General features: G+C 39.7%; 1 protein-coding gene across 1 annotated transcript in view; it reads left to right on the top strand.

Moving 5' to 3' along the window:
- Window positions 1-119: 119 nt before the first annotated feature.
- FRMPD2 (FERM and PDZ domain containing 2) overlaps window positions 120-22926 on the top strand; it is a gene marked incomplete at its 3' end in the record, with an annotated part of 67086 nt that continues 44279 nt past the window's right edge. Inside the window, exons 1-13 of the mRNA XM_010134630.1 lie at window positions 120-243; window positions 4686-4843; window positions 5820-5885; window positions 7119-7304; window positions 8169-8295; window positions 9774-9905; window positions 17186-17247; window positions 18035-18106; window positions 18772-18946; window positions 19695-19845; window positions 19942-20080; window positions 20805-20807; window positions 20920-21072. Coding sequence (XP_010132932.1) covers window positions 120-243; window positions 4686-4843; window positions 5820-5885; window positions 7119-7304; window positions 8169-8295; window positions 9774-9905; window positions 17186-17247; window positions 18035-18106; window positions 18772-18946; window positions 19695-19845; window positions 19942-20080; window positions 20805-20807; window positions 20920-21072 — 1548 coding nt within the window. The remainder of the gene's footprint in view (window positions 244-4685; window positions 4844-5819; window positions 5886-7118; window positions 7305-8168; window positions 8296-9773; window positions 9906-17185; window positions 17248-18034; window positions 18107-18771; window positions 18947-19694; window positions 19846-19941; window positions 20081-20804; window positions 20808-20919; window positions 21073-22926) is intronic.

Raw genomic sequence — 22926 nt, 5'->3', positions numbered from 1 at the left:
GCGGTTCACAAAATATTTCTTGTTGTGAGAGAAGGGTACAGTTGTAACCAGTATGGTTTGCTTTGAGCAATTCAGTCTACACTTAGTGTGTCCAAAATCTGGCTTCTATTGCAGCAGACATGAGCAGTTCCTGTGTGACACTGGCCGAGGTCCTGCGGGCAAAAGGAAGCCCTTTGGAGGAAGAAGAAATATGGTCACTCTTGTACCTGGCCACAGTGCAACTTCTGGAGGACCTTTACAAAGGTGAGGTGAAAATTATCTTCTTATTGTTCTTCTGTTGGAACTTCATTCTTGAGTTATTTTAGCTTTTGAGTTTGCTGGGGTTTTTTTGAGAAAAAAGCACTAATGGCAATAATAGCATATTGCTAATAAAAATGAATGCTGCTGGGGTTACTTGCAGACTGCTCTGCCTACACAACAGAACTTCATGCATTTGTTTGGTCTTTTTTTCCAAATTACACATCAGATATTAATTCATCTAAGTACAACTATGCATGGTGGAACAGGACGGAAGAGTCCTTCCTGAAGTCCGAATAACATACACAGACAGAAAATGCAGTGCCAGCTAGGATCATGTCCTTCATGTGCTGATAGAGGAGGACAAGCAAATCCACATAGCTCCTCATTCAGTTAGTCAGAGACTTTTACCCTTGATGATAATAACAGGAGTTATCATAATGGCTAGGCAAGTCATGATGATGAATGCTTGCCAAGCAGGCCAGCTGTACAAGACAGCACAGCTGAGCAATCTGTCACGTTTTGAGAAAGATTTATGACAATGGATATTCCTTTTGAGGTGAGAATGGGTAAGATGTGTTCTTACCTCATGAGCATGTAGAATCAAAATACAAAATACTGAAAACAAGTGATGTGTAACATCTGCTATAGCTGGAGGTGTGAACTTTTATTACCAACTTTTTTTTAACGGATTGGAACACTATAACATATTGGCTTTACCAACAATTGTCTATGGCCTAGTGTAACAAGAGGATAGAACAGCCCAGACAAGACCGGCACCAAGATAGGCTCAAGGAGTACAGCACGGAGATACCCACATGTATAGACACAGCTCAGGTCCATCACAGCTAATTAACAGTGCCAGACACTAAGCTGACACTATGCTCTCCTGATCTCGTTTGAAAAAAAAAACAACCAAAAAACGGGGGTAGGGGAGAAAGAAAAGATTTGTTGGATGTCTATTGAATTGAGATCATCAGCCTATGTTCCCTGCGCTGCACCAGATACATTTAGGGTATTCTGATCAGAAGATGAAGAGCAGCAAAACAAGAAGTAGGGATGTAGATCCAAGCTGGTTTATAGGTCAAGGGCAAGGCTGCTCAAACATGAGTTCAGAGAGCTCAAGTAATGCCAAGCTGGACTCATTCATGGTGGAACAGGCTGAATCCCCAGGGCTCCACTTTCTTGGAGGACAGTGAAGGTAAACTGCCTCTGCATATCATCACCCCAGTTGACTAAGGCATAGCTCTGGCTCCACATCTCTTAATTACAGCTATATTGCTTCTGGAATTAGCCTTGTCTCAGGGCTAGTACTGCCACATTTATGCTGCCCTGTGTTTGATGTAATAAATCCTGCTAGACCTGGTGATGGTCAGCACCACTTGCTATAGAAGTATTTCCAATGTGTTTGAGCACTTACTGGTTTGGCAGGTATGCTCGCTCATTGGCTGGCCAACATTACAGGAAGCCAGGTAATCTTCAGTGAGGCTAAAGCATGAGCTGGCTGTTTCTAAAATAGACAAACCTCACAGCATGTGCTAGTTGCATTTGATACAATACATCAGAAAATGGAGAACGAGCAGGAGAGAAGGCTAGCTGATGATTGTAAGAGCTTTAATTTTCTAAAGAAGTAAATCCCACAACTATGTAAATACCAGTGGTCCATAAGTCGGAATCTCTGGGTCCTATGGCTATACAAACCTCCTAGGTGTATATGAGTTCCCAGCCTAACTTTTAATCTATTTTTACCATCCATTTTCCTCCACTATATATAAGAACTAAGTAGCCATTTTTTAATATATATTTTTTTAAATGCTAAAATATCAAAAACATTTAGGACATGTTTCTGAGCTCGTCTCCTATGGAGATCTAAGTAGTCTCTTTTCTGACAGTCTGGACTGAAGAAAGTGGTTCAACAGCTGACTTTTTTTTTTAATTACTTATATTTCCAGGAACCCTCTATCTAAATATCACCATACTTAATGCAGCTTTTCTTCATTCTAAAGTAAATAGATTGATCTTAGATGCTTCTTATCATGGTTTTTTTAATTAATTTTTTAATTAAATCACTTGGACGTTGTCAAGGGTTAGGGCTAGGCTGGCCACTAGATGAATGACAGATGCCTCTATTAAGCCCTCTCCCTTCCAAAAGGGGAACAGAAAGGGAATAAGGGAGAGAGACTTATGGATTGGAAGAGAAAACTAAAAGTGCTTTAATGAAAATAAAAACAATAAAATGAAATACATACACAACCAATATTAAACCCAACCCTGCCTGCTTGCCCCCCTCCCGCCGTGGCAGTTAGTCACTGACATCACTGATGCTGTGGGCAGGCACGGGGGAAGTCCCAGACTGGACTCAGCATCAGAGGAGCTGGATTCTGGAACTGGATTCAGGAATGCATTGATTAGGATTGAAGGCAGAACAGAGAGAGTCCTACTTGGACTCCACTGTTGGTCAGTGTAGGGTCTCCTGCCCTGTCCACTCCTCCCCACAGGTGCAGCCTCTATCTTACTGCACCCCCACCATGGGACACAGGATTTAGCAGTGACCTTGGTCTGCCCAGAAGAAAATGTAAGCAAGAGCCTTTCTGCACACCAGTCCCCGGTAGTAGCTGTAAATGTCAGGGACTGTCACTTCGAGAAGCAGACACTGTCTGCAAAAACACGCTGTTAACTTCAGACAGTGCAGTTACTTAGAAGAGACTGAGCTGGAAAGTGAAATCACTGAACAGAATAAGTTCTGTTCAAACTTGAACCAGGACAGACGTCTTTGGTCAAACTCACTTAATGTATGCATGCAAGTATGGAGTCTTTGCAGAAGACTGCACATCCTCATGCTTCCACTCCTGCTTCAGACCACTGGGACCAACCTCAATGGATCTCTGCAGTGATATTTTTTTAAGAGTACTCAGCCCTTTACAAGAAGAACACAGTTCATTCCGAGACACCTTCAGATAGATTTTTTCAGAGAACAGAAAGGGCAAACTGTTCCCTAAGGGACAGGGAGTGCAGACCCAAGCACAGTTAAAGGGTGGCAGGGCAGGCGCTGTGCCGGCTAGGGCCCTATCCCACAGTACCCACATAAGGCAAGCAGGGCAATCTGGGCTTGACAAGTGAGAATCCAGACCACCACACAAGTTTGTCGTGACAAGGCAGGTCCAAAATCATGATGGAAAGCTGAGTCAGGATCAGGTCTGGTGTGGGCAACCAGGGTCAGACAGCCCAGCAATCACCAGGCAAGTCCACAGTGACAAGGCAAGTCTGAAATCAGGCTGGGAAGTCAGCCTGTGGGTCAGGTCAGTGAAGTCCAGAGTCACCCAAGGCATTGCTGTGGCTGAGCTGGAGGCAGGCTGTACCACAGGCTAGGACTCAAGGCCCCAGGATGAGCTTAACTGGAACCTGGGTCTATGCGCAGAGAATGGCGTATGTCCCAAATGAAGCTGGTCAGGGCTGTTGAGGCCGATTAGTCTCTTCAGGACCTTGCCAGGTTGTTTACATTTATCATTTGAAATCACTTGTCTTTGAAATATCCCCTTTCTTTTAACAGAACTGACATGCAGACAGAAAGACTAAAACTCAGTAATACTAAAATATCATGGCTGTACACATTACCGGTAGAATCTTGTCTAGGTTTTAGTTTGGATAGTTTTCATTTTTGTGTTCTGGTAAAAAAAAAATCCCAAAGTTCAGGTTAGTTGGAAATAATGTTTCCACTTAAGGAAAAGCTTGGTAAGTTATAGCACTGGGACTTGGGAAGTTTACTGCCACCTCCTCTTCTGTTGACTGACATGGTGTAGTTGTCAAAGCCAGGTTCTGCACCAGTTTCTTCATCTGTACAATGGAAATAAAAAGATACTGAATCCTGATACTGACCTCTTGGCAAAGTAATTTGGCTTTGCTAAACTCAATACACCGCAAGAGAGGTGACTAAAATGCAGAGGTGACTGACTAGATGCAGCACACAGAATACAAAATATTACCGCAGAGAGATTTTTACCATGGTCATGTAATTTAATGGAGCTAATTTAAGGTCTTTCACAAATGCCAGCTTCAAAGTACCCATTTTTAATTGGAAGGAGTGTTCCACTTTTCTGATACTCTCGTGCTTTGCTTAAAAATATTTACCAGAAATGTCAAGATCTCCAGAATCTGCACAAGGGATGTAATTCTCCCTCTCCTCAGGCTTCAGAAATCCTTTGAAATCAATGTATTGTTTACATGTGTGAAATGATGCGAGAGAGAAATCAAGTCTTTAACCATCACTGAATTTCCAGCTGACAAAATAAGCCAGGCGTAAATGAACATGCTTCCACTGACTTCTGGGTACATCTCCAGGAAACTTCAGTGATGGGTTTGGCTCTACAGGTGAGACACCAGCAATATGATTTGCTGAGTATAGTGAATTCAACACTAAGAACTCCATTATCTGCTTCAACATTTTTCAGACCCTGCCATCTGTGTGATTTGTCCATGGTCAGTACTACTGTCCACTGAAGGAAATTTGTCCTTCCAAAACAATGCATCTCAGACAGAAGCTGTCCCTTTCAGTGCACCAGAATTGCTCCACAGACAAAATAAAGCCCAGCGCATTGGACTAACAAAGGTGAGGTATATTAAAAATACAGATCTTGACAACACCTTGTAAAGACAATCTTGTAGGTTTTAATGCAGGATACCAGGTGTCTACTGTCAAAATCCATTTCTAATAACACTAAACAAAACAGGCTACACTTAGAAAGATTTAAATGTATCTTGCAGCTTGCCATTAGATTAGCATGCATGTCAACATTAAAACCAATTTTGAACATCAGTCCTCAAGGTTTGTAGAAATGTATTATCTGTAAAGGCCCACAAAAAGAAGTAATATTTCTATGAACACAATGTTTGACCAGATATGGTAATTGTAATCCCCCAAACAGCAGGACTGCCATGTCTATACAATCAGAGAGTGGAAGCACTTTCAGGAAGTCAGAAATATATTCAGTTTTGTTAAAAATTTACTTTTCTTCTCCCTGCCAAATGAGTCTCTCTGGCAAGGCAGTAACATACAACACTCAGGTACCTCAAAGTTTTAAATACCACTAGGACCACATCAGTGCATGTATCCCTCAGGCAACACACAGGAGTTTCAGACTCTCACATAACTGATCACTTAGATGATACGCAGAAACATGAAGCTTAGGAATAGGTGGCCCTTACTCCAGTAATCCTCTCCCTGGACACAACTGCTGATCAGTCTCACAGGTAGCCGAGAGCTTTAGGCACCCACCAATGGGAGAGATTAAAAACTAAGAAAAGAATTTAAAATTTCTTTTCCTACTCATGGCATCATTGGATAGAGGGCAGCCTGGCTCAGCCTCTCAAGCTGAACAGTAGTCATTGCATGCTATCTAATCCATAAGCCAAGGGTCACTATTGTACTTTTATATACATTTCCTCTAGTTTATATTTTTAAAAAAATTATCTGTTTGGCTTCTGCCATTTTGTGACCAAAACCACAAAAACATGGTCTCTACAGTATGAGTTTTTTCTCTATTTAATGTTGACTCCATAAAGGGTTTCCTTTTTTGCTTTGACAGATGTTGGTGTATTCCTTAGGAATGACCCTCTATTGGTCAGCTGACTACCAGGTTCCTCCAAACCAGGCCAGTAAAAAAACCATTTTTGTTGTCTTTTACTCTGTGTTACATTAGTAGGTTCTAAGATTGAGGAACATAATCTGAAGTCACAGTAAGAGTGGCTTTGTGTTTTGGACCACTAGAAAGAATTGGAAAGTTTGTGTCAAGGTCCAGACTTCACCAAAAACACCAGTTCATTCAAACCTGGAATTCAGATAGGCCTCATCTTTACTTTCCTTTTTCCCCCCCCATTTTTCTTCAAAACCCAGAATTGTTCCCATTAAGATGAATTGCTTTTAAGAGCGAAGATTATTTATTCCAAGACTTAATAAGGCACAGGCTACCAAGGGAAGATGGTTGAGTCACCATCCCTGGACGTATTTAAAGGACATGTACATGAGGAACTTAGGGATGTGGTTTAGTGATGGACTTGGCAGTGTTAGAATTACAGTTGACTTGATGATCTTAAAGGTCTTTTCCAACCTAAACCATTCCATGTTTCTATGATTCTAAGATAAGGAGGGCGAAAAGAAAAACATTATGTCTGCACGATTGTGGTGCTGTGCTGCTTTTCTGAAGAATGGGATGCTGAAAAACAACAAAAAAACCCACCAAACCTAAAAACTGCCCCTTATTTCTGAGCAAATTCTACCAGCATCTCTGCTAAGTGAAATTTTACATTTCTTGCTTACCCAGAATGCTTTCAAAAATTTGTAGCACACATTTTGCTTCATTTCTAGATCCATGACTTTGATTGCATGTTTTTGATTTGCAGAGCACAAGCTTTTAGTAGATTTAACCTCCCTTTCATGGGTATACATGGTCTAAGAGAAAAGGCACTGCAAGCTAAATGACTCCAAAGTTGAAGTATTTGATCTCTATGGCAACAGTTTTGGCTGGTGTATCTCCTTGCCTTTTTGAAGCTAATGCTGCCACATGTCTTGCACGATTCTTTAAGATTCATAGTCTAATTAGCAAAGCTGTGGAGCAGGCTGAGCTGTTGTCTGTTACCAAGAAGCCCCTATATGGGATGATGACCCTCCTTTCCGATGCCAGTTCCCTCCAAGGCTATCCTGGATCCCGTTAGAGGCTCCATTTAGTGCTGTTATGCTCCCTGTCTGGAATTTTCCCAAAGTCTAAAAAATTTAGTGCCCAGTTCTCACCCAGGATAAAAGGCTTACAGAAGTTTGTGGTCCCAGTTTATACGGGATTTCAGACCACTGGAAGATGTCATTTAACAATACCTCCATTTTGACTTAGACCCTCCAGCTGAGCGACCAACTACACACACTCTTGTTGACACTATGTGAAGATCTGCCACATAGAAGACTTTCTCCTGAATCAATTCTGGAAGCATGTGAGGCACATCAGAAGGAATCTGCTTCCTTACCAGCAAATGTCTACATTAAGAAAATGGTCCAGTTTGCTGTGGAAAGTGTCAGTGAGGTGGGTACTACCCATATACTCTAATCGTCAACTTTTCTTTGGCAAAAGAGGTGAGCAGCAACTTGGGATACAGGTGATTGCCTGAAATAAATGTTTGTATGAATTAAAGAGGTGAGATTTTGTTCTAGACTTCGAAGCAGAAAATTGAGTTGGCATGTGTGCAAGCGAATGAGGCCATGAAGCCATCTCTCACACCACTCTTACACTCCTGGGAAATGATACAAATCTCGCTGTTGCACTTACAGTATCTTCATTTCTTCGGTTAATACCGAAGCAATCATAACCTTTACAGAGACTTCTATTGGCCAATGCTATGGACTTTACACAAAAGGAAAGTTTTCCTTATTGCCCCTCTGGTTTCAGACTTTCTTTGTGAAATTCAAAGAAATCACATTCACATGATTTTGAGAATTTCATTTGTAGTCCTTGAGTGGAACTGAACATTTGCCATGCAATCAAACCTGGCCACATGAAGTCTTTAATAAGTAAGCACTTGAGTCTTTTTCAGGATTTGAAATATCAACAAACATTTTTTGTTGACAAGCTGAATGAAACTGAAAGAAAACACGCTGCAAAATTTTTTTTTCTGTTTTCAAACAGTATTCATTAACATTCCGAAATGACCTTTTCCGTTACACTCTCTATTATTCCATTTCCCACTTTAACGGGGGGTGTCCCTTCTTAAATACAGCTGAGAGCGGGAAACCATCAGAACTCAATCCTGCTTTGCGTTAATCTGAGAAGCTGAAGTTGCTTATAGCAAATCAGCAGCCTCAGACAAGCAGAGGGCAAGGATCGCTTCAGTAGGAGAGTCTGAAGTCCACATGTTGTATGATATTGAGTTGCAGTACTACTGTCTTCTAGGTAGAGCGGGTAGTCACCGAAGAGAGCTCAGTCTCTCAGCTTAACAGAAGTCATGTGATAAGGAAAAGACTGCATGAGAAAATATCTGACACCTCACCACTGTCCTCCCAGATGAATTTTCACCAAGGTAAAGAAAGACTTATAATCTGAACTATTTAATAAGCATATAGCCAGCCTTTTCTGAGTTTTTCTCAAGCTAAGTAAATTGTTTAATTTCATGCTGTAGTGATTACATGTAGAGCTGGATAGGATATTTATTGCTTTACATATAAATGACTTTATAATGGAAAGACTCCGAGGCGAGTCAGCAATGTTTCTGCTCCTTATTTCCTCAAAGGACACTAGTCTGAGGGCTGTGAAGCAACGATAACGAGTCAGCCTACACAGACTCGACTCTTTGCATAAAACCTGTGCATATAAGAAAGATCCCTACTTTCAAAACTGCTTTTGTACTTTGTATACTCCAGTGTATTTTAGAAGGTAAAGTGGGATTCTGTGAAGTTATCCTGTTGCCATTAAGGAATCTATATTTATCCTTCCTGTTTGATTACTGAAGCAAAGATTTGTGGTTTCCTTTTTATTTAAGTTCTGGTTTTCTATTCAAAAGACGTTTTATAAATTCACAAATGGATTGCTGGAGTGATTTCAAGACAGAAGTCCAAATCCTGCTCACTGTATAAATAAACTGGCATACACTAATTTCACATTTCATTTGACTAAAATCAAGATTTTGAATTCCCTGAGAGTAATTTTTGAATTGTAACTGAATATGGACTTCAGGTTCAGATAGTTCTTCTTTCTACTCTCTATAGTACTGTTCAACTAAACAAAAATCTCTGATTTGGGGGCCAGGGGAAGGTTGGCCCAAACTATGAAGGCTTTTTTTGGAAATGCTCAACATTAAGCGTATTAACAATCCAATTCCTGTTCAGCAAATCACGTTTATGTTTCATTAACTTCAGCTAGAATTTAACACATGCTTACATGCCTGTGGAACACTTCTATTAGGTATTATTGGTCCTAAGAAAAGGAGATACTTTTCAAGGCATCATTCAATTTCTTTCCTTTTTTTTAATTAAAAATAATCACCTTCAGAGATGCTAGAAAAGGACAAGAGATGATGCAAACAAAGTAAAGTTAGGGTGCAACAGAAATACGTACTTCCTAATAACTTGGGATAACCCCTTAATGTAACTTCTGCAGCCAACTCTGGACACTGTCCATTCTCCACACAGAAAGAATACTTTATATATAGCTGGAGGTTTTGGGCCTCAGATTATGAAGAAGGAGAACTTTTCAGGTTATCTGCACGTTGTAACCTTTCAGTTAAACATGTAGAATATAATTAATATATTAGATTTGATTTATTTGGGATGGGTGAAAAGAACTATGAGAACTATTTTGGATCAGAATAAGATTACAGAAGTAATAAAATGAAGTTACCAAGCTTTCCTCAGTCCTTAAGGAACTAAAGTCAGGGTTAGAAGACAGTCAGACATGGACTATATAAAAATTAGTCAAGCCAAATGTTATTTATGTTATCATGGAGATACAAAGATTTATAATTAAAGTATGTGATTCGCCATATTTTCTTTCTGTTTCCAGACAAAGGGTCCAGATTAATGAATTACAGTCGGTCAACAGAAGATTACAGACAACTCTCTGCAGACTACAGTGACTCTAATAGTATTTCCGAAAGTACGTCTTTGATACTGTCTAACCGAGGACATGGGCGAGGTAAGATTTTCCTGAAAGATTTTGTTTATGAATTATGAGATCACCCACGTATGGTCAGGGGATAGATACTCCCATTTACTTGAGGTTACGTGACTAGGGAGGTGTATTTGTGGTAAGCTGCAGAGAAGAACGATCCTTCTGTATTGGATTCCTTTTTGTATCTGTCCTACTGTAAAGCTATATATTCCCTGGCTAACATGCAGCAGCATCACCTCTTTCTTGCTTTATGCACCTTTTGCCAGGTGAAGCTGTTTTGGCAGGTGATAGACAAAGCCTGACAGCATCTTTCTGGCACATGGGGTCTTGAAACAGAGAAGGAACAGTGGAGCTACCCCACAAATGCATATGATAGGCAATGTTAAGATGGCAGCACTAAAATCAGTTGAATCTATGAATAACACCTAAGACTTGAGTGATGCAGATTAATGTTTCTTCAAGCCCATTCAAAAACAAGGGGACTAATTCTGAAACGTAGAAGAAAAAAACCTTTGCTCGTCTTTTCATTTTTGTCCTAAAGCAAAATGTATTTCCTGCTCAGCATGTTGTTTTCATTGTGCTAAATGCCAGATTGCAATGCTGCTCACCTGATTAATTTTGTCTGGTGATATCAGAGTTTGAATTTTAGCTCCATGTTCAATCTTCAGCCATCAGTCAGGGTCCTTCCCAAGCCACTTAAATCACAGTGTAGGGGGATGATACGAAGCAAAGAAGGGAATTCATCAGGAAGGGGAGTACTGTTGTCCATGTGTATCTTCATGTCTAAACTGGAATCTGAGCTAGGAACACCTAGACAGGACATTCACACTGCTCAAGAGCAAGAAATTCCTGTTCCCAAATGTCATCAGTGTCTCCTAAAACTCCAAGCTTACCATGCTAACTCCCCATTCTCAGACTCCTGCCCATTTCTATTCTCCATTCCATAGTAACGCACCCTCCCATCTGCTTTCAACCTTTTTCCCATCCTGCCTGTGGCATTTATGACCTTCCAGACCCAGAGGTGAAAGTACTTCAGAGTTTATTTCCTCCCTCTATGAACGTCCATAAGAAATGACATACTAGGTCCTCCTGTGGCATGGTTTCACACATACTCTGTAAGCATGTTGTGGGTTTTTTATCCCAGAAATTGCTTCTAAGGCAATAACCGTAGCGTCTACTACATCAGTTATGATGCAACAAGGTATGCACACTGACTGGTTAACTTCATTGATGCCATAAAGAACAGAAAAGTGATTAGCAGTCCTTGCTTTTTCTCACTGGGTAGCATTAATTTGGGTTTATGATATCCAGCTGCTGATTGTTATGAAATTCATAGGAGCATATTACCCATACTCTTCCAAAAATGAAAAGTTTAAAATTTACCGGGCAAAAATAAAAGGAATAGAGCATGATCTCCAGGGACTAATTTCCCCAGGAAAGATGGGGGAGGGCGGGGAGGAAGGGCACCTACTGCATAATCACAAGTCTGTCAGGAGATAATTCATAGAGAAAAAGCAAATACATCCTGAGGAAATACATCCTGAGGCCTCTCAACCCCTTAGTCCCAAGGATGAGAAAAGTGAGGTTACTCATACAGCTGCTGTTGATACTCTCCTCCTGAAAGGTGCTTTTCTGAAGCTCCAGAATTGCAATCGATTTCAGCAGCAATAAAAACCTGAAACTGCAAGTGCTTCCAATGTGACACGTATGTGTCAGTCACATACCTAGTGGCACATAGTGAAGGTAAACTCAGGAGCCTGTTTTGTAAGTTCTTTTTAAAAACATTTTGGTCATAAACTCGACAAAGGCTCATTCCAGTGAATTTGTGCATCTCAGACTCCACTGAAACATTGGTAGCTGTTTGTACTCAGGATTTTGTAAGACAAAACTCTAAAAATACAGAAGAAAACTCAGAATGTGAGAGCTTGTTTGCTGCAGACATTCATTCATGAGATAATGTATTAAAAAAATGCATTCTTCTCTGAAAAGAAATATTACCATCTAGTAGAGCACCATTATAAGGGGAGATCAATATCTCTATCCAGACTGTACTTTAGAAGACCATTTAACATATAATAAATTAATCATCTAGAGGATCGACTTCTTTGAAGGCTACATGTTACTTAAAAATCAGGAACATGTTGGATTTGTGATCAAAGCAGGGCAGTCTGGCCACTGAAACGAGCCAACCTGTCCAACTGCTATAGCAGCCGAGACAGAAAAACTAAGAGGAATTTTAGGTGTTTGTCCAAGTATATTTATACAATTATGTGAAAGCTATACTGTAAGCAGAGAATTTTGCAAGGCTTTCTCATTAAAAAGCATGCAGTTTCAGAAAACAAGACTGAATCTTATCTTTGGTAACTAGCCCTGATTTTGTCACTACCATCTGCAGCTTGAAAAAACATGTTTATGCATATTTTATCAACGTGACTGTAGATTTTCTAGTTTTTAAAATTGCAGTTGGTGGTTGGTACACTAGAATTCAATGTCATGTTTTCGTGTTGGAATTCAGAATGAGGTCTCAGGTATTCAGAGAAAAAGCTGACCTAAATAATTGCTTCCACATAGCTCATCTTATCTCCTCGATCATTCTGCCTATGTAATAGTTTGACATGCCATTCTTCAAATAAGATCAATGAAATGATCCAAGTGAAGAAAAATTTAACCTTCTCACCCTTCCCTAAAGGATTTAAAACATCTGTGCTGCTCTAAGAAATCTTCATGGAACTACCACTTGCATAACCCTTTCTGGTTCTACCTCTAAATTTCATGTATTTGGACAAAGCAAGGCCTATCATTTCTGTAGCAGCAGAAACAACTGAAGGTTAAAAACTCTACAAATCTTATTTGCTAATGGCTTACAAACCATCCTATATTCCCATCCCAGACTTTTATGGTGTAAAAATATTCACAATATATTTAATGTAACAAATAGCCAGTGGAATATTTACAAACAATTTTCATTTTAGTGATTTTATATCCTACTCTGATTAAGCCAGAGAAATGTCGTGGCTTTCCCCTGACTATTCTATGTCTGAAAACAAAAGAACAAAGAATACTGGCGATAATTTCTAAAGAACAAAAGCTGTTTCACAAATTACCCCCATACACATGGAAATAACAGACATTGTACCTACACAGCTATTTTCCAAATTACATTCACATGAAGGGTTATGAAGAAGAAGTAACAATAACTAGAGAACTGGGAATACTGCTGGTGTAGTATCCACTTAGCCTTATCAAATAGCCATTTATCATGCCCAAGTAAGTACACAAGACAGCAAGCAGCCAGCCTAAATTTTCTCCTTGTTGTAATTGTCCAAAGATTCCATGCTGTGTGTTGCTAAAATTGCTTCAATTGTGAACTTTCCTTTATTCATTTCAGGGAGGGTTCCACAGACACACAGGTCATGGGACCCCACCCTCAGTGGGTCAAGGACACAAAGTAGCTACAAGCTCTTCATAAACAGGTAATCAAAATTCCTAAACCTAAAAGATGAAAGCTGTTTTATTACCATGTGAAGCAGACAACTAGTGTGGTAATGTTGTTATCAGAAAATGCTTGGATGGCCATCTGACCATGTTTTCATAATAGATACCATTTATGCAGAAGTTAAGTTCACCTAGACTTGGTTTGGCTTCAAGTGAAACAGTCCAAATGCTCTAGTAAAATCGAGCTTGGGTCCTGAACAATCCATACAAAAACAAGGACACTGAAGTTTTTCACCTTTTCTCTTTACCACTGTGTCCTGCCAGATGTCACTGGCCTCCCAGAACAGCTGTTCCTAGTGTGTCTCCATCAGAATCAGGCAGGTAAGAAGCAATAGCTCGCTGTGACTGAAATACCTGGGAAACAGCTCTACAGAGAGTGCAGTAGGGAAAAACCTGCTGAGAAGGTATAAACAGTCATTCCTTTCACTGTCAAGGCATTCTGCCAAGTCCCTATCAGTCTTCACTCAGATTTTGGATCCTGTCTGTCCTTACTGTCTCATTAGCAGAGGCGTGATGTGTTCTGGAGTGGTTATGACTGACAGACCATATATATGATCCATAATTTCTAGCAGATTATCTGCATTTTCATCTCAGTTCATAGATTGATTTGTCTCATTTTTGTCAGCCATATCCAGCCCTGTTCTGCCCCTGTACTAAATGGTTATATTTAACCCAGGGATACAAGCAGAAAAGACTGCTCTGTCACGAGGATTAGCCTCCTTTCAACCATGGCATGTACAGCAGCCTTGTAGACATAGACAAGGTAAGCTGAGAATTGTACAGCTGCTACTAACTCATTTTCAGAAACCAGGGAAACACTGCTGCTAAACAAAAGTTTTCTAGACTGGATGTTAGCATAGTGCAGCTGCAATCATGTGAAGAAGAGATGTAAGTACTGCTAGTCCCTAGGTACCACAAAGACCAGAATCCCATAGTTAAGCACCATGTAATCCCTACTGACATCCCATTTAAATTGAGTTCCTGACCCAGTTAAAGAGGAGTTTCTTCTTTTAACCATGACACGAGTAATTCAGGCCTACAGGAAATACTCCATTTAGATCAACTCCCAATTAAATGCATCCCAGGTAAACAGTTTGAACTTCCTGATAAATCAGCCATGATAATCTGAGTATCTAATGTGAGATACTTCAATACACCTCTAAACCTGCAATAAAAAAAGACCTACAAGCAGGTTGGAGGATAGTGGCAACTTTTGTGAAGAAATAAGGCTCAGTCTACCTGTTCAGCTACACACACGTATGTATATACGTGTGGATAGTGATATGTATTTATGCATCACACACTTGGCAACATATCAGTAACTGAAGATATATTTACTGGTTATACTGGAGCAATTGTCATGCCTCTGACTACCAACCTGAGTATCATCTTGATATCCTTGATATAAAATCATGCTGCCAAGAAAATGTTCCCCTCATCTGCTGAAAGATGAACCCTCTTCTCCAAATTTCCAGCAAGCTCTTTCCCATAGAACTTCAGGGACTCGAAACACTACTTTTGGTTGTAAGCATCTGCAATTGAATTTCTACCAAGGTCACTAACCTATTTCAAGTACAGTGGAGTTGAAATTAGATCATATATAGGAGGACAACCAACACAAAACTTAGTGATGGGTTTACTATCTATAAGGCTTACTAATATCATCATGTTCACTTCTATAAGCAATCCAGCTAACATAATTTATGTCTCGTAAAGTTAAAACTGTAAGTATAAGCACAGCTATGGCCTATACATAAAGAAGACACAGCTGTCAAGTCTGGGATCTCTCATCTCACAGGACTAATAACAGGAAGTGTTTTCCACAGGAAAAGAAAGTCTTCTTAATATTGCATCTTGGGTTTTGAGCTAATATTATTTTTATACCACAAAAGTCACTTCAGGTCATTTTTAAGCATATCTCTTAGCTAAATGCTGATCTTTATGAGGTTGCATTGATAGAAACAAAAATCTACGTATATATAGGATACAGACAGAGAAATGTAGAGTAGAATAGAATAGAATAGAATAGCACAGAACAGAATAGAGTGGAGTGGAGTGGAATGGAGTGGAATAGAATGGAACACAATAGAATAAAACAGAATACAATAGAACAGAATAGTTCAGTTGGAAGTGATCTGCGACAGTCCAGTGCAACTGCCCGACCACTTCAGGGCTGACCAGAAGTTAAAGCATGTTATTAAGGTCATTGTCATCGGCCAAATGCCTCTTAAACACTGACAGGCTTGGGATAGCGACCACCTGCCTAGAAAGCCTGTTCCAGTATTTGGCCACCCTCTCAGTATAGAAGTGATTCCATTCTCTCCTGACGCAGCTTTGAACCATTTCCACATGTCCTGTCACTGGATACCAGGGAGAAGAGATCAGGAACTACTCCACTAACTTTATAAAAACCTTTTGAAACTCCGTGAATGGTTCCCTGAGGCAACTCTGCAACATGCAAAAGAAAAGGATAAAGCTTCAGGATAATAAAAAAGCTTCTGTGTGACTTTGGCATTTGTTAAAAATATAATTAACAGAAATCCACCTCAACAAAACATTTCCTTCTATACCTTTCCTTATTAATAAGAATTAATATTATATTTTAAGTTCATTCTAACCATACATGTATCTGCTTGTATGGAAAAACATTACCTTATGGGTTAGAATATGGTATAAAGACAGCTTTCTGATCTGAGATTTCACACATCTTTCTCTTAATTAAATTGAAAATTCTCTCATTTCCCTGAGACATTAATTTATTCTAATGAATTAGTATTCAAATGATTTAGTTCCCATTCCTGTAAAATTCTGAACAATGTAACAACAAATGCTATGGTTTTCTGAAACTTTTTTGCTTCAGAAAGTAAGAAATGAGGAGTTGACTTCATCCTGTAAAATTCCAAGAAAGATGTGGGGCTAAATTCTTTGCCTGTCGGCTTCACTAGACTTAAAAAACATTTAATAACTTATAACTGATATTGCCTTGGATTTCATAATATTGTGCCAGTAAATGTACCTTAACTCTTTGTCCTCAAGTCTGTGTTGTTTTGATTGCATGCCATATATGTTGTTTGCTATGGCATTTCCCTTGAAGGTCAGTCAGCGCTGTAGAAGAAATCCCCGGTGGAACTCAGAAGAACAGCAGACAGAACCTGCTCAGTTTAGATTCCACCTTCTCTGTGTCTACAAAGGACTACACAGCAGCTGCTGCATCACAGAAATGTTTGTTTCACAGGAAGGAAAAGGTGACTAATGAAAAATATATAAGCTGATTTCAAAACATAAACATCACTAAAAAGAAACCCCTCATCTAGTTGTTATTCGCCAGTGATGTGCACATTAGCTCCTGAGTCATTTCATTAGATGAGTATTCTAAATTGACAGACTCCAAATTAAGCTGGATCCAGTTGTGATAACTCAGAACTCAAGGCAAGGAAAGCTCTTGACCATAAAAACTAAGCAAAAGCTTATAACCGATCCCTCTCAGACCTGCATGTGTGGTTTCAGCAAGCATCAAACACCATATAGACTGTTTTCATAGACCACTTTGGTAGGAGCTTCAGAACAGCAAGAACATTTACGAGACATTGAACCCAAACGCTTGTTGATCAACAGTGCTCAAAGGACTTAAATTTTTCTTACGGTGTATGTCTGTACAGAAGGCATATGCTAGCAGTGAGCGTGGCAAACCAATAGTTCATCTAAGGTCTATTTCTATTGCTGGTTTGTTGTAGGACTCTGTTAAATGAGAACGATAATGTTTCTTGGGCAGTTGGATCCCAAAAAATCCAGAAATAACTGAATCACAGAAAACTCCACAATGGTGCTGCCCATTTCTGTTGTGGAAGTAGAAGGGACAGGTTTCAGGCTGGTGAGTCCTTTCACCTGTTCCCAGTTCACAAGCACAAGACTGACCAGTGGCTGAACACTGGTCAAGGATTTCTTTCAGATACTTCAGAAAATTATATTTTCATGTATATAAATTCAGTTTTAAATTTCATTAATATGATTTTTGCTGGGATAATAAATTAGTTCCTCAGAAGGAGTCCAGCAACTGTTACAACAAACTGCTAGTCCCTCTTCATATGTGATACAAAACGGCATTGTCTGTTGGAAGGACTGTACTAGTATTATGAAACAAACCACAAATTTTCTTAAAAAAAGATCTAAATGGGTCAAGGCACTAAGTCATGGAGAATAGTCAGAAGGATCCAAGAAGATGGAAGAAAGCAGCTCTGCATTTTAGCCTGGTTCTCTCTGGAAGCTAGGCTTACAGAATCACAGTGGTGTGTATGTGTGTGTGTACATGTCTGTGACTGTCCTCATAGTAACTTGGGAATCAAACGGGAAAAGGTCTCAAAAGAAATTAGGTTTCTGTAAGTGTCATGAAAATAGGTGCCTTGCAAAGGAAGTGGGTCTTGGTTAAGTGCCTTTACAGAAGAAAAGGCTTCAGCATGACCTTTCCCCTAATTATTTCTCAGAGAGTCCAGAGGAGAGACCCTAAACAGAGACAAGTCTTCAGTCAGCATTGTACCTTATTAGACACTGAAGGCAATTAGCTACATCATACAGATCAACAGAAATGGGTTTTATTGGTGTTTGGGATCTTCATTACATTAAGGAGACATTTATCAAATTTCTAAATTGCATCCTTACAGTTTTCAGGTCCAGAATTTATTATTTTGTCTAGTGAACCACCAGTGACCTTACAGCTGCCTGGATCAATTGTGGTAAGTATGAACACTTAGAAATTAGAACTCATCTAGTGACATGTTAGCTGGGGCTCTTTGTAGGTTGCCTCTAAGTCCCAACCCAGTATTCTTGCCAAGTCTTTCTCCAAACCAAGTTAGGATTCCTGGAGAGGTATTGAGACTTAAAAGGAGGTCATTTAATTCTCAGTTCTATGTAGCTATTTCTGGTGGTGTGAAAATAGCTTAGTTTACCCTTCTCAGCTAAGAATGCTCACTTTAGCACAAGACTTTTGAGAGGAAGAGCAAATATGCAACAGAACATACAGTGCCATATAGTATTGGACTCCTTCAGCTTGCAGGCACATCCTCTACCTTTCATTAAGATAAGGTAAAAGGCTGACAGCATTCAGCAATAAAAATGAGGGAAAAAAGATTGGAATTACCCTCATATGTAGAATAACCCTCATGATTGTAGAGTCTGAATATGCTCAGCAGTTTTGTTGGAATTCCTTGGGTATTTTAAAAATTAGAAATATTTGAGATATTAATTTATGAGAAGGGAGGCAGGGAATAGCAAAGTATTGTGCTCAATTCCATCAGGTTATGTAGAGACAGGAGACTAGGGGGCCTCAGTAATAAAATGCTGAGGCATTACATCGTTCATACTTGGCACTCATTCTTCATTCTTTGTTACATGTTCTTAGACTAAAAAAGGGAAATCCTATTTGTCCCAAAGGGATCTCAATGTGATTTTACTCAACGGGCAGTGCCTTGAGGTGCAATGTGACATCAAGTCCAAGGCAAGAGATGTTTTCAACACTGTGGTGGCATATGCAAACCTGGTGGAATATTTCTACTTCGGCTTGGCTTACCTGAAAGGTAATGAGACACAGCTAACTACAGTAGCAATTCTCTCCCTCGGTGCCTCTGTAGTCACTTTATTAATGAATTCCAATAAGATCCTTTAAGATCCTCAGAGGAAAGCAGATGTAAATCTTAAGTAAATGTAAGGTATGTTTGTTTAAGCTGTACTGCACTGATTTAAAGCATGTCTACCGTAGGACTGTGCATGAGCACAGCCACACAGTTACTGGCTGTGCAGTAACAGTAACAGTCCCATGCAGAAAAGGCTGTGTCCCAGCCTTGCACTGGAATAATACTCAGCCTTGAAGCTTCAGTAGAAATTCCAGGAAGCGCTGTACTGAGGAAGGCTGACACTCTTTATTCCTAGATGTAAGTTGGAGTACAGGCTCTTCTATTTCCTCTACAAGACCCACATCTCCCTAGCCCATTTCTGATGGCAAGTATGGATGAGGCACTAGGAAGAAGCATACCTTGTGTGTAGGGCAAGAGGATTACAAGCCCCATCAATTCTTGAGTGATTCCATAGATAACACACCAATCTAGCATCTAACAATTGTAATCCTGAATTACACATTATGTTATCCTAAATTCTCAATCAAAGAAGCAATAATTTAAGCCATGACACAGAGAAAAAAAAATCTCAGCTGATATCCATGATACATTTTAATTTTTATTGCTAGTGATGCTCTGAATGAAGATGGCAGAAGGTTGGGCTACTGAAGTATCTCCAGATTTATCACAGCACCCAAAATTCTCATTTCAGGTAAAGAATTCTTCTTTTTGGATGAGGAGACCAAACTCTACAAAGTTGCCCCAGATGGCTGGAATGACCAGCCCAAGAAGAAAACCTCCATCATTAATTTCACGCTCTTTCTAAGGATAAAATTCTTTGTCAACCACTTTAATGTTATTCAGTAAGTGCATGGTTCTGCTGACTGCAGGAAAAGCAGCAGCATGCAGGGTGACTGTTCAAGGTTCCTCTCGTGTTCCTAAACCCTTTTGTGTTCCAGGCATGGTTTAACAAGGCATCAGTTTTACCTGCAGCTTCGTAAAGATATTTTGGAGGAGCGATTATATTGCAATGATGAGACTGCCCTGAAACTTGGCGCTTTGGCTTTACAGGCAGAGTTTGGCAATTATGCTTCTGAGGTACGGATAAATACTACAATGTTTCTCAAAGGTCTCTCTGAACAGCTTTTGCAGCTTTTGTTTGTTGTGTAGTGTTTAAAGAAGAAATGTGAATAGCACATAATTTCAGCTAAGTCCTTCAGTAATCACATATCAGATTTAATTAAAAAAATTACAAAATTTGCCTGATTATGGAGCAGTAATGAGTCAGATGAATGTCAGGAATTATGGCAGAATGATAAGAGACTCTTGGTCCTTCATAATTGATAACATAGCCCAGAAACTCCAGAAAATCTGTAGAAAATTTCCAACAGGCACAGCTTGGATGTGCAGGGGGGCTTAACGAGTTTAGAATTCACAGCTCTTTTGTGTGTAGGCTTGGATCCACAAGCTGCAAAGACAGGAAGGTGGCTGATGGTATATCTGAACTAGTTATCCTAGTTTTCAAGTGTACAGAAAATACCCCTTTAGGTTCTCTGCATATCTTTAGTTACATAAATCAGCTTTATCGAACTCTGAGTAGCTTGATCCTTCTGATCAGATCCATCCGGGCATTGGGTCTGACGCAGCTATAGCTGCAAAACTAAGTGCAAGACCGCAGGCATGCCTGTAGGCCCAGCTGTTGCCTTCCCTCTGCACAGAGAAGTAGTGTGTGCTTTGAGCAGCTAAGCACACAGGTGCAGGAGCCACATTTGGCTGTCAGGACACTACCTGCTGTTCCCCATCTTCCTTTAGGAAATGGCAGCAGGTTGACTTCAGCATACAGGTCACCCTGAAAATAAAAGTGCATCAAATAAGAAAAGTTAAGAAAGAATAAAAGGCTCCTCTCTCTTCTGTTTTTCCATTTTTTTCTCCCAAAGATGCATGGAAAGAACTATTTTCGTGTTGAAGACTACATTCCAGCAAGCCGAATAGAGAGAATGACCCTGGCATATGTACAGCGAGAGCTTGCTAAGTTACATCGTATGAATCGCTCCCTATTTGAGGATGAAGCTGAACTAGAATTTTTAAAGGTATCTTGCCATACCCCAAAGATTATTTATTTATTTTGAGGCAGAAAGACCATCTCTAATTACCATTGTCTATTATTTCCTTCTTGCCTGCTATAGTGGATTTTAGATATGGTGAACAAATTTGAACAGCCAACAAAACCCTCAGGATTTCATTGTGCTGTAGATACTCACTCCAAATAGTTTATATCACGTTTACATGGTAGGTTTCCTTTCACCGACGGTTTATAAAGGGTTAATGCACATTTCAAGGTATTTTCAATATCCTAAGGGTTCATGCAAATTTTCGTGTCTGGGCTCCAGATCATTATAAATACACCTATTGAATGTGTTAGAGATGATTATAAAACATGGGAATGAGCACTTTCTTGACTTCTGAAACTACAGCAGCTGTTCAGCCGCCTTCTAAACATACAGCGATTATTTGTTTAAAAAAAATCTGTGAACCCTGGAAGAGAAGAAGGAGTTATCTGAAATATTTTCTCACATGACTATTTCTCCAGGACTACAGAATTTCATGATGATGTGGGATTTATTTTTTTCCCCCTAATTTCTCCTTCTCATGCAATCTCCTTTGCTTTCCACCAAATGAAAAATATCAGGGACTAGATAACAGATAAATAACAGTAGCCATTTTGCTGCAGTGCAACATGCTTTTATTTATAGCATCATTTTAGGTCAGTTGCTGTTTAATTATGTTAGTTCCTCATCTAACACTGTCAGTGGAATTGAAGAAATAGATTGAAGCTTAGCCTTAATGACAGTCCCAACATGCATGGCAAATCCAATGAAGAAAAGCAGCTTTGTTAGTATCTGTTCAAATGAATAAGTCTGTAGAAGGAGCCAACACATGATAAAAAGTGAGAAAAATAGCCCCTACAGCAAGACCATGCAAATTCCAAATATGAAAGGGATTAAAAATTAAAACCCAGATTCAGCTAGTGATTATAGATGCCCCAGTTTTCAAGACCTGAACATTTGTGCTCTGGATACTTTCTGAAAAACGGATCTTCTTAAAGCATTTTATTTTGGTCACTGAAAATCTCTATTCATGGTTGAAAAGTCAGTTGGGGATTCTACATTACCCTCCCAGATTAAAAAAAAAGTGTTAGAATAAACTCATATTGATCTGCAGATCACAAAAGAGGACAGAAAACCATCCTCATATTCCATAGCTCTGTAAAAGGTCAGAGTCACATTTTAACATTTTGTAACCAAGTGCGGGAGGTAGAAAGACAAGCAAGAACACTCAGAACCTCTGGGTGAGCTCCTCAGCATATCCTCTGCACAGCTGGATGGCAGGGGCAGAAGCTGGCTCCTCAGTCCCTTGAAGTATAATCCTGCTTAACTTTTCACCCAGCAATGAGCACTGTGCAAGAAAGACGTGAGACTGAAGATCTGTTACTATAAAGTCCAGCACTGGAGGGAATTCTGGGGCAGTGAAATTCCCTCGAAAGACACCACTATATTTAGGTGAGATACTTTGAGGTAGAATTTAGAAGCCCCTATAACGTAAGATTCTTGACAAAGAAAATTTATAATGTCTGATTTGAAAAGATAATAGTCGTGGAGGAATGGGCATGTGTACCGGAGTGAGTTCATTGCAGGCTGGGAGCTGTCATGTCACTCCAGTTAAGATTTCTGGTTGGCCATCACTATTGTAGAAGGGAAACCACGCAAGCCCGTAACAATGTCAGAGTAACCCTGGCACCAAGGTATTTGCTGTACCTCTTGGTTTCTGAGTTTGCTCAGGGAAACAAAGACACAGAAAAGAAAATGTAAAGAAACACTAGCCAAGCAGTATTAATACTGTATGGGTTTCTGTTCAGAAATGCAGCCAAGTGCCAAGTAGCAGGA

Source organism: Buceros rhinoceros, unplaced genomic scaffold (genome assembly GCF_000710305.1).
Source record: "Buceros rhinoceros silvestris isolate BGI_N320 unplaced genomic scaffold, ASM71030v1 scaffold9514, whole genome shotgun sequence".
Lineage (NCBI taxonomy): Eukaryota > Metazoa > Chordata > Aves > Bucerotiformes > Bucerotidae > Buceros > Buceros rhinoceros.
The sequence above is the reverse complement of the archived record's forward strand: the minus strand, read 5'-3'. Positions and strand labels throughout refer to the sequence as shown.